General features: G+C 41.8%; 1 protein-coding gene across 1 annotated transcript in view; it reads right to left on the bottom strand.

Annotated features, from left to right (window-relative positions):
- Positions 1-9324, bottom strand: part of GNL2 (G protein nucleolar 2) — a 38268-nt gene extending 28944 nt beyond the window's left edge. The window contains exons 1-4 of the mRNA XM_007535309.2: positions 9132-9324; positions 6478-6562; positions 4646-4740; positions 2809-2948 (exon numbers count right to left, since the gene is read on the bottom strand). Of these exons, the coding sequence (XP_007535371.1) occupies positions 2809-2948; positions 4646-4740; positions 6478-6562; positions 9132-9195 (384 nt within the window). The 5' untranslated portion in view covers positions 9196-9324. The remainder of the gene's footprint in view (positions 1-2808; positions 2949-4645; positions 4741-6477; positions 6563-9131) is intronic.
- Between the last annotated feature and the right edge of the window lie 7220 nt (positions 9325-16544).

The following is a 16544-nucleotide window of genomic DNA, read 5'->3' as shown; positions in this document are numbered from 1 at the left end:
GATGGCTATGCAAAAAAAAAAAAAAAAAAGACTTTAATGCCTGAGGTACCAAAGGTCCCAGGTTCAAGCCCCAGCACTACCATAAACCAGAGCTGAGCAGTGCTCTAGTTTGAAAAATAAGAAAGAAATGTTTTTCAAGGCCAAAGCAGAAAACTCATTGATTACTCAGTACTTATCTGCATCAAAATACAAGTTGACTGCAAAAGCTGAAGGCCCTTCATTCTATATATCATATTTAAGCATTGGTTTTAGGAGCACTAAACAACTATTCAATAAAATGGGCAGCAAAGTAATACATTTATAATAGAACCTCTCTGTTCTTCTCATAAACAGGATTCAATAGTTTGTTAAAAGATGGCTTTAGGGAGAACAGACAAAGAGAACAAGGGAAATGAGCAACTTGTCTGTGGTTCATGAATTACACTCATGTGTTTCCCTGAAAGAAAACAGTCATTCCACTAATAGGTGCCATTCTTCTAGTCTGTCATAAAACAAAGCGTAATTGACAAAACCTGAGGCAATGACTAGGCCTTGGTTTTTATTTTGTTCTGCAAGTAAACACTTTTCTTTGAACTGTTTAATCCATGGATGCATGTCAATGCTTTCTTCCCCTCCTTATACTGGAACTGAAGCTTATGTACTGGCTACACTTCTGGGAATTATTATTTAATGCAAGTAAAAATGTGCAGGCAAACATTTGGCCACTTCTTTGGTTCCATGTGAAACTCATTCCATTCAAGTTAGCTTTAGTCTCTACTTCTAACTTTGGCAAATAACAACTAAGCTAACAAACACCCTTTTCCCTCAACTATGAAATCTCCAAGGACCTTACAGAAACTAAAGGACAAGACACCAAAGGTCTCCCTTTTACAATCTGATACGAATTCTACATTTTTCCAAAGTGTAATAGAATTACCACTAAACACAGGTTTGCCTACCTAAAATGTTAGAAATAGTATCTGTGGCAACCCGAGAGGTGGTGCAGTGGTTAGGTTGGGACTTGTAGACAAGAGGTTCAGAGTTCGGTGTCCAGCATTACACGTGCCAGAATGGTACTCTAACTGCCTTTTATGTTGATAATGAGCAAATATTTAAAGAAAAAAAAAAAAAGCACCTTTTGGGTGGTGCAGGGGATAAAATATTGGACTTGCAGGCATGAAGAATCCTTAGCACTGATGTACCAGCGTGATGCTCTAGTTCTTTTACACACAAATCAATTAAAAGAAAAATCTTTTTTTTAATGTAATTTTTTCACTTTATGTATTTGCCTCCAGGGTTATCACTGGGGGTCAGTACCTGCACTACAAATCCACCGCCCCTGGAGGTCATTTTCCCCCTTTTTGTTGCCCTTGTTGTTTATCATTGTTTGTTTTTATTATTGTTGTTGTATATTATTGCTATTGGATAGGACAGAGAGAAATCGACAGAGATGGGAAAGGGAAAGACAGACACCTGCAGACCTGCTTCACCACCTGTGAAGCGACTCCCCTGCAGGTGGGGAGCCAGGGGCCCGAACTGGGAACCTTACATTGGTCCTTGCGCTTTGTGCCATGTGCGCTTAACATGCTGCGCTACCACCCAGCTCCCAATCTTTTTTTCTTCTTATGGTTTAATCCCCAGCACCACCATAAGCTTGAGATGAGCAGTGCTCTGATGTTTCTCTATCTCTTTCATTGAAATAATGTATTTTTAAAAATATTTATAAGTATTTTATTTATTTTAATGAGAGAGAAGCATATAGAGAGAAGCAGAAAGACCAGGGCACTGCTCAGCTTGGCTTATTGTAGTGCTGGGGATTGAAGATGGGACCTCAGAATTTTTTGCATAACCACTATGCTATCTCCCCACCCAATAAAACATTAAAAAAAAAAAAAAAAGGAGTCAGGCTGTAGTGCAGTGGGTTAAGCACAGATGGCACAAAGCACAAGGACCGGCATAAGAATCCTGGTTCGAGAGTCCTGACTCCCCACCTGCAGGGGAGTCAATTCACAGGCGGTGAAGCAGGTCTGCAGGTATCTATCTTTCTCTTTCCCCCTCTGTCTTCCCCCTCCTCTCTCCATTTCTCTCTGTCCTATTCAACAACGATGACAACAATAATGACAACAATAATGACAACAATAAAACAACAAGGGCAACAAAAGGGAATAAATAAATATTAAAAAAAAAGAAATCTGTAATAACTGAATAACTGTGATCTACTGGGTTGCTGGAAGTCATGGCACATTTTTGCATACAAAAATGTTACGCATTTTCCGACAACCCAATATTTAGCTTTAATGAGGTGGCATTGCTACATGCCTGCTATATGCCAAGTACTTCAGAGACACTTCATCTGCACCTAGTCACCCAAGGAGATGGGTTTATCTTTATATCTAGGGAAGGGAAAGCTCATGAACAATCCAAACAAGGGCCACGGGAAGGAGTACAGTAAAGGTTATAGTTCAGCTCTCACTTCCAAACCTATACTTTGATCCACCTGGCTACTAAACCTCCCTGACAGAATACAATTTTATACTGAAAAGGAGATTCCTAATAATGGTGAAAAGACAGGCTTTGTGAAAGTGCATAGTAGTTATGCAAAAAAAGTCTTTCATGCCTGAGGCACCAAACTGCCAGGTTCAATCTCTACCAACACCACTTTAATGTGGAATTTAGCAGTGCTCTGGTAAGGGGGGGGGGGGGAGAGAAAGGAGAAGTCTCAGAAAGTTTCTCAATCCTGTTCTAAAGCCACTATCACTATGGAAAAACAAAAGGGATGTGTAGAGCTTGCCAAAGAATTTTCATAGCCAGGGTTATCCTCAATCTTACATGAGGCCGGATTCGATCATGGAGAAGAGACATGGGCAACTTGCTTTGCTTCATGACAACTTTATAAGGATCCTTCATAACTGTGTCCATTTCCTCTTGAAATTTTTGTAATGATGACTGCTTAATCACACGTGTGTTTCCTGTTTTACAAAAGAATATTGCCATTAAATAAACAACTCCTTTTGGCTTCTGCATCCACTTTCCCAACAACACAGTGAAAAAGCAAGAATTTAAATTGCTCTTACCCACCTAATGCATTTATCCTATGTAGTCATTTCCAAACTTAAAAGTGGAACAAACAAAAAACTGCTTTTCCTGTATTTATATACTAACCCACCAACCCAGATACACAAAGGGTTTCAATAGTTTTCCAAGTCCAATTTCCTAATTGGACAGAACAAAAAAAAAAAAAAAAAGAGAAAGAAAGAAAGAAAAGAAAGGAAGAAAGAAAAAGAAACATCATTGAATGGAACCGAGATGTGACATATATCCTACTTTATTTCTGCCAAGTCTGGCAAAGATAAAGATAATTTCTAACAACTGATCTGTTATAGAGAGAATCCAGAAGTACAGAACTTAGGAGTTAGAAGCTATGTAGTACTTCTTGTAAGAAAGAGATCCTTAAGAACATATTGAATCAGGGTAGGGGAGATAGTATAATGGTTATACAAACAGACTCTCATGTCTGAAGTTCTTAAGTCCCAGGTTCAATCCCCTGCATACCATAACCCAGAGCTGAGCAGTGCTCTGGTAGGAAAAAACAAACAAAACAAATACTTAACCAAATAATAGGTCGTAGCAGAAACACAAAACTCAAGTTGAGGACAGTGTCAGTGATAGTGAAGATAAGTTAATTCCTGTACTGTACTCTATTTGCTCTGCACCATTCCTAAGCATTTTACATAGATATACATTTTACATAGATATACTACCACAACCGTCCTCTGAGAGAGCTATTATTTCCTCATTTTAGAAACAAGGAAATTGATGAACAGGCAGACTTAAGCTTGTTCACCATCATGAAAACAACAGAACTAGGATTCAAACCTGGATAGTCTAGATCTTGAGTCACAGAATTTGATCACTGTGTTAAGCAATGTGTTCTTTGACATTTCTTTCTTTCTTTCTCTTTTCTTTTTTCTTCTTTGACATTTCTGTCTGTACTGAAATCTCCTAGAAGATATCCCGTCAGAAGATATGATGCAGTCAAAGGTAGCTGCCTTCTTCCCTCAAGTATAGGAATTAAACACCAGGTAAACAATGGTCTGGCCACCTGAAGAGCTCTCACCAAGCAGTGGCTTATGGAAAGCCTGAAAGTCCAGATTCCACCCGGAAATGAAGGCAGCATTTCCAAAGGAAGAAGTCTTACTCACCCGTGATTCTAAAGGTTCTCTATTTACTTCTGGGAAGAACTAACACGAACCTTTCGTTGTCATTCAGTTCATATACAACCCCATGAAGAGAAAGTGTTCTAGATGGGGCTGCAAGCAATGGCATTTATGCTTCAAGCTAAAGACACAAGTCTTAATATCTCAGGCAAACAGAACTTAAAGAGATATGAGTCCTAAGATCTGTAAATATTTGTCAGTAAGGAGGTTTTATCTGTTTAAGGAGGGTTTACAGTCAATACAAGTGTGTCTGTCCACCCAATAAGCTATTTACACACTTTACCCTCACTAGTTTTCTTAGCACTATAGGCACCTTTTATCTCATTCTTTTCTCATATAATCCTTGGCCATTCCACTCATTCAAAGCTGTCTTTCTGGACACCCGAACATTCTAGTCCTTTCTCTATCGCAGATTTTATAGAGCAAACATAGAAGAGGACAATACTTACCAAACCATTTAATATTTGGTTCCACTCTGGCCACAGTGCCAGAAGCCACTGTTGATTGATATTGCAGAGGTTTAATCACTTTACCACGACTGTTCCTAAATTGAGGAAATAACAGATTTGGGTTAACAACAGATGAAAGGCACAGATTGGTTTACAGAAGAATACCCTTTCCATCAAAAGGATCGTTTTTTCCCCCCTTGGTTTTAAATGATCATGAAATACAGATTTCAGTAAATAAAAAGCACTTCCACATGTGAAACAGATTGCCCAAAAGCCATTTAACTTCTTGCAACAGAGCACATAATGATTTCTGTTAGATGAATAACAAATAATGCTGATGTCTAAAAACCTGTTTACTGTTTGTTTGCTTTTTTTTTAAAAATCACATAATGGCTTTTTTTTTGGGGGGTAATAATTTGAAGGCTGGTTTAAATGAATTTTAAGCAGAGGATGATTTATGCTGGAATTCAAAAGTCTAAAACAAACTGCAAAGTAGGTGAGTAAGACAGATTAAGTTCATCGATGTTTGTGGTTTAGACACATCTTTTAGAAGACATGAAGAATACAGTCACCAAACAAATCGAGACCAGCTAGCAAAACGCCACCCTCAGCAAGTCTCTGTGGTAGAGGATGCCTCAGCAGAATCCAAGAGTTATGATGAACTTCCAGGTGGTACAGTGTGATGATCTAAAACTTGGCATTTTGAAGAATAATGTTCAGACTTTCATGACTAGTCTGGTATGCTTTCTTAAATAAAATCAAATTTCTTTTTTTTAAAATGTTTTAATACTTATTTATTCCCTTTTGTTGCCCTTGTTGTTTTATTGTGGTTATAGTTATTGTTGTTGTTATTGATGTCGTCATTGTTCGATAGGACAGAGAGAAATGGAGAGAGGACGAGAAGACAGAGAGGGGGAGAGAAAGAGAGACACCTGCAGACCTGCTTCACCCGCCTGTGAAGCGACTCCCCTGCAGGTTGGGAGCCAGGGGCTCGAACCAGGATTCTTATGCGGTCCGTGCGCTTAACTCGCTGCGCTACTGCCCGACTCCCAGAAAATTAAATTTCTTTTTTTAGAAAATCAAATTTCTATCTGTTGGATAGTTAACTTGAGATCTAATGCCAAAGGTGGAAACCATGACAAACAAACACTGTAATTATAGCGTTACATGACACAGTCACTATGTCACAACCCACTACTCATGTCTTTAACCAAGAGCTCACAATTTCTTAGGTAATATGCTATTTGAAGATACACTATTCCTATCTTGGGAGGAATGGGTGGGGATACTAAAGGCTTAATTAGCAGTCTGGGATGTAGTACAACAGATAAAACACTGGACTCAAAAACATGGGGTCCCAAATCTAATTTCTGGCATTATTAAGTGCCAGAGGGATGCTCTGGTTCCCTCTGTCTGTTCCCCCTCCCATTAATGACTAATAATAAAAAACATTTATTTATTTACCACCAGGGTTACGGTTAGGGCTCAGTGCCAAACACTCTGAATCCACCACTCCTGGTGGCCATCTTTTCTTTCTTCCTTCCTTTATTTTCTTTATTTGACAGGACAGAGAAATTGAGAGGGGGAGGGGGGACAGAGAAGGAGAAAGACAGAGACACCTGTAGTACTTGCTTTACCACTTGTGAAACTTCTCCACTGCAGGTGGGAAGTGGGGGCTAGAACCTAGATCCCTTAGCATCCCTTATACGCTCAACTGGGTGTGCCACCACCCAGGCCCCACTAATTACCCTTTAAAAAAAAAAAAGAGGTTTCACTAGACTTAGATACATGTCAAGGAGCTAAGAGAAAGGGGAGAGGAAAATAATGCTCACCTGCGTTCCTTTTGCCTGTACATATTCAGGCGACGAATTGTGGCTCTGTCCCTCATATTTTGGCCTCCAGCTCCCTGTACTCGATCTAATACAGAGGTAGGCAGCACATTATCTGATAAGCACCAAGTCTACTGCGGATGGTCACTGCTTCAAACACATCAACTAGTTCATTCAAAGTAAGCAAGCAGCTGAATCACTGTATAATTTCTACTTTCATCTTCTGCTCCAACAAATCATCACTGGAACCTACTAGACATGACAAAGCTGAGCCTATCTTTGACCCTCTATAGGCCTGTGCTTGATGATAACAACAGTTAGAGCAATTATAACACAGTGCCTTTCATTTTACAAGTAATCCATACAATAATCCTATAAAGGATATATATTACTTGTATTTCACAGGCTAAGAAACTGAGGATATCAATAGTGTTCACATATCTTTATTTAATTAACTAATTAATTAATTTTTATTAACTTTATTTGCTTACTGGATAGAGAAAGCCAGAAATTGAGAGGATGGGAAAGAGACACAGAAACACCTGCAGCACTGCTTCACCACTCATGAAGCTTTTCCCATACAGGTGGGGGCCAGGAGCTTGAACTCAGGTCCTTGTGCACTATAACATGTGTGCCACCACCCAGTCCCATAACTTATTTATTTATTATTGGATAGAGACAAAGAGAAATGTGGTCTGGGAGGTGGCGCAAAGGATAAAGCACTGGAATCTCAAGCATGGGGTCCTGAGTTCAATCTCCGACAGCACATGTAACAGTGATATCTGGGTCTTTCTCTCCTCCTATCTTTCTCATTAAAAATATTAACAAGAGAGAGAGGAAGTTAAGAGGGGACAGAGATAAGACACTACTCGTGAAGCATTCCCCGTGCAGGTGGGCACCAGAGGCTTGAACCTGGGTCCTTGTGCACTTTTATGTGTGCGCTTAACCAAGAGTGCCACTGCCTGGCCCTGTGTTCACATTTACAATCCAAGGTCACATACCTAATAAGTGGCAGTGCCAGGTTTAAAGAAAAAAATTCAACCATCTGTGCTCTCCATTAAGACACCTACCTCTGGGACTCAATTTAACAAACACTCACTGTGGAGGCCTGAGAAGTGGCATAGTGGATAAGGTGTTGGACTTTCCCGCAAGAAGCCCCAAGTGCAATTCCCTAGCATCACATATGCCGGAGTGATGCTAGGGTTCTCATTATCTCCCACCCCCATCCCCAATTAATCAAGCCTTAAAACAAATACTCATTGCCCGCTACATGCAAAGCATCATAGAAACTTCAATTTGACACATAAGTGTTCCATTTCTTATGTTCTGAATGCTGGCTTTTAGTTTAATTAATAGTAAAACTGGTATCAGTAGAAATTTTTGCTTTATATTTAACATAGAGGACAATTAAGTAGAGTAATAGTTTCCCATCTTCTTGTTTTGGCACTCCTTCAAATAACCTGCCTACTTTTTTTTTTGTCTCCAGGGTCATTGCTGGGGCTCTGCGCGAATTCACTGCTCCTGGAGGCTATTTTTTCCCCTTTTGTTGCCCTTGTTTATCGATGTTGTTGTTGTTACTGCTGTCGGCTAGGACAGAAAGAAATGGAGAGAGGAGGGGAAGACAGAGAGGGGGAGAGAAAGACACCTGCAGACCTGCTTCACCGCCTGTGAAGCGACTCCCCTGCAGGTGGGGAACTGGGGGCTCGAACCAGGATCCTTGAGCGGTTCCTTGCGCTTTGCGCCATGTGCACTTAACCCGCTGCGCTACCGCCAGCCCCCTCACCCGCCCACTTTTTGAAGTGATACATTAGGAAACAGGTTGAAATGCTAGGAATGGCAGTCATAGTACTAAGTCTGCCAGCTGGGACAAGTCACCTCCCCTATTATAGCTCAGTCTCTTCACCTATAACACGATCTCTATGGACTTTTCAGGTTTAATGCCCAAAGTTTCCAGTTTACAATTGAATCATTTATCAATAACCCAGGAAAAACATTCCACGTGAATTAAACGTAAAAGGGGGGGGGAATTAAGCCACATTTAAAAAAACGTTTTATTAAGTAAACCCGACAGGGACACTCCCAAAGGATTATCTTGTTTAGCTTTAGATTAAACCAAAAGCATTTGTGCCAATCTGATGGTATTTGTCCATCAGTAGGTTAAAAAGCCGGTTTACTAAAAGGGATGATCCCAACGGCTAAATCGACAGCCCTTTTCCTCCTTTAAGTGGTAGGCAAGTGCAAAAGGCCAACTGGGTCGGTGTGTCGTATTATCCTGGCAATTCCCTGAGCTGGACAGCTGTAGTCACACAAGACTGAAACATGTTAGGGAAGGGGCTTCAACACCTAACACACAAAGGAATAGAAGAACTTCTCCTAACTCAAGTTTCACAACCGGTGACACCCCAGGCATAAGGTGCTCACTTTGCCGAGTTGAGACTCTGTGTCTGGCAACTAGCCTGACAGTCAGTGCACAATGTCAGCCCGCCTCAGTGCTTCCGGATGAAGAAGCTATCTTCCCCCTCCTCATCCTCAGAGTGACTTGGCTCGAGGTCAACGCCAGGTAAGGCCGCTCGGTGTCCCCCCTCCCTCCATCTCCCGGACGCCCTCGCCCCGAGTTCACTGCAAGCTCCACCCTCCCTGAGCCCCGCCGCCCGTACCGGGGTTTGTGCTGGCACTGGAGGGGTTGATGGTGCTCCGTCCTTTATACTTGGGCTTCACCATCTTGCCGACGGGTCGGAGACCGGAGGGCTAGGTCCCGTCTGTATCCAGTAAAGGAGCTCGGAACTTCCCAAATGCGACCTAAGCGACCCGCCAGTACCACGCTAAACCGCGTGCGCAAGGAAGATTACGTCACTTCCGCTCGCGCCCCTTACTTCTCAGTCGGACTTCCTGCGACGGAAGGCGCGCGCGCCACTGCCGCCGCCCTCCTGGCTCCGCGCCCAGCGGTCCACTCAGAGGTTTCCGTGTCTCGAGTCCCCGCCCACCTCTCGCGCCGTAGCAACCTCCTAGCCGCTCCTGCATAGCAACCACCTGGTTACCCGGAGCGTCTAGCCCAGGGTTCGCGCTTTGGTTCAACTCTTCCCAAGCCGGTGGCACAAGCTTAAATCGAATTACTTTCGGAATGTGTCCTCTAGGACACATTCAGTCATCTATTATTTTTATTTATTTATTTTTTCACCAGAGCACTGCTCAGCTCTGGCTTGTTGGGGTGGCGGTGGGGGGGATTGAACCTGGGACCTTGGAGCCTCAGGATGAGAGTCTCTTTATATAACTATTATGTTATCTACCCCCACACATCAATCATCTATTGTCACCCTTTTCCTTACAATTAAATGCAGGGGCAGGAAGTAGCTCACCTTAGGGAATTTTTATTTTTATTTATTTTTGTTTTATTCTTATTCTTCTTATTATAACCATATCTTGAGGTCCTGGGTTCAAGTCAAGGGACCATATGGGAGCACAATGTACCCCACCAGAGGAGCTCCATGGATACTGTGGTGTCTTTCCTCTCTCTTGTCCTCTTAAAAAATAATAATAATTCTATGGGGCCAGGCGGTGGCGCACCTGGTTAAGTGCACACATTACAGTGTGCAAGGACCTGGGTTCAAGCCGCTGGTCCCCACCTGCAGTGGAAAAATCTTCCTTTGTGGTGAAGCAGGGCTGAAGGTGTCTTTATGTCTCTTTCCCTCTCTACCTCCCCTGTCCTCAATTTCTCTGTCTCTATCCAGTAATAAATAAATAAAGAGCCAAAGCATCACTGGCACATGGGAGTGCTGGAACTTGAACTCAGCACTCCCATGTGTAGAGTGATGCTTTGGCTCTTTTCCCATGATGCTTTGTTCCTTCTCCTCTTTTTAACAAATCTTTGAAAAAAAAAAAAAAGTGAGCTGGGGAGACAACATAATTGTTATGCAAAAATCTTTCATGCCTGAGGCTCCAAAGTTCCAGATTCAGTCCTCATCACCACCATAAGCCAGAGCTGAGCAGTGTGCTCTGGTAGCTCTCTGTGTGTATCTTTCTCTGTGTTATTAAAAATAAATTTAAAAATAGTTTATTAAAAAATTAAATGATAGGGAGTCGGGCGATAGAGCAGCAGGTTAAGCGCACATGGTACAAAACGCAAGGACCGACGTCTGAAACCCGGTCCCAGCCCCGGCTCCCCAACTGCAGAGGGGGCTCGCTTCACAATTGGTGTCTGCAGGTTTGCAGATGTCTGTCTTTTTCTCCCCCTCTCTGTTTTCCCCTCCTCTCTCCATTTCTCTCTGTCCTATCCAACAACAACGACATCAATAACAATAATAATAACAAATACAATAAAACATCAAGGGCACAAAAGCGGGGGGAAGCCTCCTAGACAATAACTTGGATCCATCTGCATATCAGATGTTAGGCTCAGAAAAAAAAAAACTAGTATAGTTATGGACCCTTTGGAATATAACTAAAATAGAACTACTAACCATTTACAAAACAGAGACCCCCCCCAACTTTTCATCTGAACTATTTCAGCCTTTAGGTTCATGATTACTCAACAATTTGTTTGGCTTTATATGTTAACTTTTTTTCAGCCACCAGGTTCCAGAGGCTAACATGATGCCAACCGGACTTCCCTAGACAGACAACCCCACCAATGTGTCCTGGAGCTCTGATTCCCCAGAGCCCCGCCCCACTAAAGAAAGAGAGAGACAGGCTGGGAGTATGGATCGACCTGTCAACGCCTATGTTCAGCAGGGAAGCAATTGCAGAAGCCTGACTTTCCACTTTCTGCACTTTCTGCTATCAGGGGAGGGGATGAGATATGGATTTCTGGTGGTGAGAATTGTGTGGAGCAGTACCCCTTATATCCTATAGTTCTTTTCAGTGTTTCTTTTTTTTTTTTTTAGTGTTTCCTTTTTATAAATTAAAAAAAAAAAGCCTCCAGGAGCAGTGGATTCATCATGCAGGCACTGAGCCCCAGCAATAACCCTGGAGGCAAAATAAAAATAAAAATAAAAAAATAAAAATTAAATACATAAAAATCAAATGATAAAATAAGCCCCTAGTGTCAGCTCCTATGTGCCGAAATGTGGTATTTAAAAAATATTTATTTCGGGAGTCGGGCAGTAGCACAGCAAGTTAAGCGCAAGTGGCCTGAAACGCAAGGACCGCCATAAGGATCCCGGTTCAAGCCCCGGCTCCCCATCTTCAGGGGTAGTCACTTAACAGGCAGTGAAGCAGGTCTGCAGGTGTCTTTCCCCGTCTCTGTCTTCCCCTCCTCTCTCCATTTCTCTCTGTCCTATCCAACAACGACATCAATAATAACAACAGTAATAACTACAACAACAATAAAAAAACAACAAGGGCAACAAAAGAGAAAATAAGTAAATATAAATTTTTTAAAAACATTTATTTATTAATGAGAAAGATAGGATGAGAGATAGAAAGAACCAGACATCACTCTGGTACATGTGCTGCTGGGGATTGAACTCAGGACCTCATGCTTGAGAGTCCAATGCTTTATCTGCTGTGCCACCTCCCAGACCACATAAAATTTTTGAATATGGGATGATCTCACTCTCAGGCCGAAGTTGAAAAACAAGATTAGAAAAGAAAACACAAGTCGAACCTGAAATGGAATTGGAGTATTAGACCAAAGTAAAAGACTCTGGGGTGGGTGGGTGGGTGAGGAGAATACAGGTCCATGAAGGATGATGAATGACATAGTGGGGGTTGTATTGTTAAATGGGAATCTGTGGAATGTTATGCATGTACAAACTATTGTATTTACTGTTGAATGTAAAACATTAATTCCCCAATAAAGAAAAAAAATATTCCTACAGCTTATTATCACTTGTAGAGTTAAAGAAGAGAGCAAAGCATCTCAAATTCCTAGTCATCCTTGCAGAAATCTTCATGATTTTATCTGGCCTTATTTGTCCCTCTGGATTTTCTGACATTTACACTGGGTGGTCACTCTAGCTGATTTTCTCCCCAAGCCTAAATGAATTAAAAAATATTTCATGTGACATGCTTACATTATACTTATGTTAGAAATAACTAGTTCGGTTATGCATGTACAAACTATTGTATTTACTGTCAAAATGTCAAATTAATCCCCCAATAAAGAAATAAAAAAAAAAAAGAAAGAACTAGTTCGTTCTGGTCATTCAGCTAACTCAAATATCACATACTGATAAAGCAACAAGGCTTAGCAAATGGATATATGGGATGCCCCCTAGTTAAATTTGAATTTTAGATATACAATAATTTATAGTATAAGCATATCTCATTATTTTTTATTGCCACCAAAGACTTGGTGAAGGCATTATGAATCCACCGATCCCCATGGCCATATTGCCTCTTCTTTCTATTTTATTAGGTAGGTCAGAGAAATTTAGAGGGGAGGGGGCAATAGGAAAAGAGAAAGATAGACACCTACAGACCTGCTTCACCATTACTACCGGTGGGGAGTAGGAGCTCAAACCTAGGTCCTTGATTATGGTAGCATGTACACTTCGCTGGATGCAGCACTGCCTGGCCCTCAAAAGATTTTTTTTAATTCATTTTTTCCCTGAGTCAGAACCTCACGTATGTGTGATTTCACTGATCCTGGGCTATTTTTCAATAAGAGAGAGAAGCAGACATAGACACAGACAAGGAGAATCACTACAGTACTGGAATATCTCCTTAGAGCCATGGCACTCCCAGTTGGTGCTGGTAGCTGAATGTGTGAACTTCGTGGATGGCTAGTTGTCATGTGCGCTATTTGGTGAACTATCTCACTGCTCTGTCTACTTTTCCCCACCAGGGCTTCACAACCTGTGTAAGTCTACCACTACTGGTACACACAACACACACACACACACACACACACACACACACACACACACACACACAATATGCGGGATGCTTCCCATTTGCATGATTCTCCCCTGTGGTGACTGAGAGCTCAAGCTCTCAGGTATCCAGTCCGCCTCCCCCTTTTAAAGTTTTTGTTTTTATTTATTTATTTTTTAATTTTTAATTTCTTAATTTATTCCCTTTAGTTGCCCTTGTTGTTTTATTGTTGTAGTTAGTCTTGTTGTCATCGCTGTTGGATAGGACAGAGAGAAATGGAGAGAGGAGGGGAAGACAGAGAGGGAGAGAGAAAGATAGACAACTGCAGACCTGCTTCACTGCTTGTGAAGCGACTCCCCTGCAGGTAGGGAGCTGGGGGCTCAAACTGGGATCCTTAAACCATCCATGTGCTTCGCGCCACATGCGCTTAACCCGCTGCGCTACCGCCCGACTCCCTATTTTTATTTTTTAAAAGATTTTATTTATTTATTAATGAGAAGACAGGAAGAAAGAAAGAACCAGACATTATTCTGGCACATGTGCTGCTGGGGACTGAATTTAGGACCTCATGCTTGAGAGTCCAATGTTTTATCCACCATGCCATCTCTTGGACCACTTTTTAAAAAAAAAATAAAATAAAATTATTTAGTCCCTTTTGTTGCCCTTGCTGTTTTGTTGCTGTTGTAGTTATTATTGTTGTTGATGTCGTTGTTGTTGGATAGGACAGAGAGAAATGGAGAGAGGAGGGGGAGACAGAGAAGGGGAGAGAAAGATAGACACCTGCAAACCTGCTTCACCACCTGTGAAGTGACTCCCCAGCAGGCGGGGAACCGGGGACTCAAACCCGGGTCTGGGCCACCTTTTAAAGTTTTTTATTATCTAGAGAAAGAGAGAACTACAGCATCACTGTGGTGCATTCTGTGTACTACCACTGAGCTACTTTCTCAGTTCCTGTGTCATATATCTCTCAATAGGATATACTTATATTAAACATTCTTTTTCATTGTTTACCTGAAATTTCCATACAACTAGACATCCTGTATTTTAGTGATCCTTCCTCCCAGGAGGAATTTTTAATATATTCCATTCTTTCATGGCTATTCTGTTAGAGTATTTGTCACTAGCTGAAGTGATCTTATCAAGTTTATGGACTGGGGGGTGATGTGGTGGCGCACCTGGTTGAGCACACTTAGTGCGCAAAGACCCAAGTTTGAGCCCCCAGTCCCCACCTGCTTTGCAAGTGGTGAAGGAGTGTTGCAGGTGTCTCTCTGTCTCTCTCCCTATCTCCCCTACCCTCTTAATTTCTGTCTTTATCCAATAAATAAAGAAAATAAATTAAAAAAACAAGTTTATGGACTGATCAAAGTTAGAATATAAATTTCTTTTTAAAAGATTTATTTATTTATTTTTAAATATTTCCTTTTGTTGCCCTTGTTTTATTGTTGTAGTTATTATTACTCTTGTTGGTGGTGTCGTTGTTGTTGGATAGGACAGAGAGAAATGGAGAGAGGAGGGGAAGACAGAGAGGGGAAGAGAAAGACACCTACAGATCTGCTTCACCACCTGTGAAGCAAGTGGGTGGAGAGTGGGGGCTCAAACCAGAATCTTATACTGGTCCTTGTGCCTTGAGCCATGTGCACTTAACCTGCTGTGCTATCTCCCGACTCAGAGATTTATTTATTTATGAGAAAGAGAGAAAGAGAATCAGAGCACAACTTTAGCAAGTGTGCTTCTAGAGATCAAACTCAGGACTTCATATTTGAGGGTCCAACAATATCTACTGAACCACCTCTCAGACTGCGAAGCTGCTGCTACTGCTCCTTCTCCTCCTCTCCCCCCTTTTAAAAAATGTATTATTTATTCCTTTTTGTTGCCCTTGTTGTTTTATTGTTGTAGTTATGATTGATGTTGTTGCTGTTGGATAGGACAGAGAGAAATAGAGAGAGGAGGGGAAGTCAGAGAGGGGAGAGAAAGACAGACACCTGCAGACCTGCTTCACCACCTGTGAAGTGACTCCCCTGCAGTTGGGGAGCCGGGGGCTCGAACTGGTACCCTTATGCTGGTCTTTGCGGCTTTACGCCACCTGCGCTTAACCCGCTGCGCTACTGCCCGACTCCCCTCTCCTCCTTGTATCAGAGGACGCTCTGCTCTGGTTTAGGCTTATGGTGTTGTTGTTGGTGGTGGTGGTGGTGGTGTGTGTGTGTGTCTGTGAGTGTCTGTGTATGTGTTGCGGGGAGGGGGGTTGAACTTGTGACCTTAGAGCCTCAGGCATGAGAGTCTATTTGCATAGCCATTATGTTATCTCCCCAGCTCTACAATATACAAATTTAAGAACAACTCTTCAAACATGGTAAAGATTTAATAAGTATTTATTGAATGAAAAGGTAGTGTCTTAGCTTGATCTGCTGAAATAAAATGTTATGTGACTTAAACAGCAGATAATTGTTTATCATAGCTCTGGATACTGGAAAGGTCAGGGTACCCACATGGCTGGGTTCCTGGTAAAAAACTCTTTTATTTTAACATATATTTGTTTATTTATTTCCCTTTTGTTGCCCTTCTTATTTATAAAAAGGAAACATTGACAAAACCATAGGATAACATGGGTACAACTCCACACAATTCCCACCACCAGAATTCCATATCCCATGCCCTCTCCCAATAGTTTTCCTATTCTTTAAGCCTCTTGGTTATCCCAAGGTCACTGTGGGTTGCAGAAGGTGGAAGGTCTGGCTTCTGTAATTGCTTCCCCGCTGAACATGGGCGTTAACAAGTGAATCCATACTCCCAGCCTGCCTCTCTCTTTCCCTAGTGGGGTGGGGCTCTGGGGAAACGGAGCTCCAGGACACATTGGTGGGGTTGTCTGTCCAGGGAAGTCTGGTTGGCATCATGGTAGCATCTGGAACCTAGTGGCTGAAAAGAGAATTAACATACAAAGCCAAACAAACTGTTGACCAAACATGAACCTAAAGGTTGGAATAGTGCAGATGAAGAGTTGGGGGGGGGGGGGTCCTCCACTTTGTAGATAGCTAGTAGGCATATTTTAGTTATATTCCAAAGGGCCTGTGGCTATATTAGTTTTTTTTTTTTTTCTTCCTCTGAGCCTGAAATCTGATATGCAGGTGGATCCAAGTTATTGTCTGGTGAGATGATATCATGGCTGGAAAAAGGACCAGAAAGCTGGATCTGGGAAGAGAGTAGCTCCCAAATATGGGAAAGGGGTAAAAATATTGTTGACTGTAAACCCCATCGATTTG

Source organism: Erinaceus europaeus, chromosome 13, assembly GCF_950295315.1.
Source record: "Erinaceus europaeus chromosome 13, mEriEur2.1, whole genome shotgun sequence".
NCBI classification, from domain to species: Eukaryota; Metazoa; Chordata; class Mammalia; order Eulipotyphla; family Erinaceidae; genus Erinaceus; species Erinaceus europaeus.
This window is presented reverse-complemented; position numbering and strand designations above follow the sequence as displayed.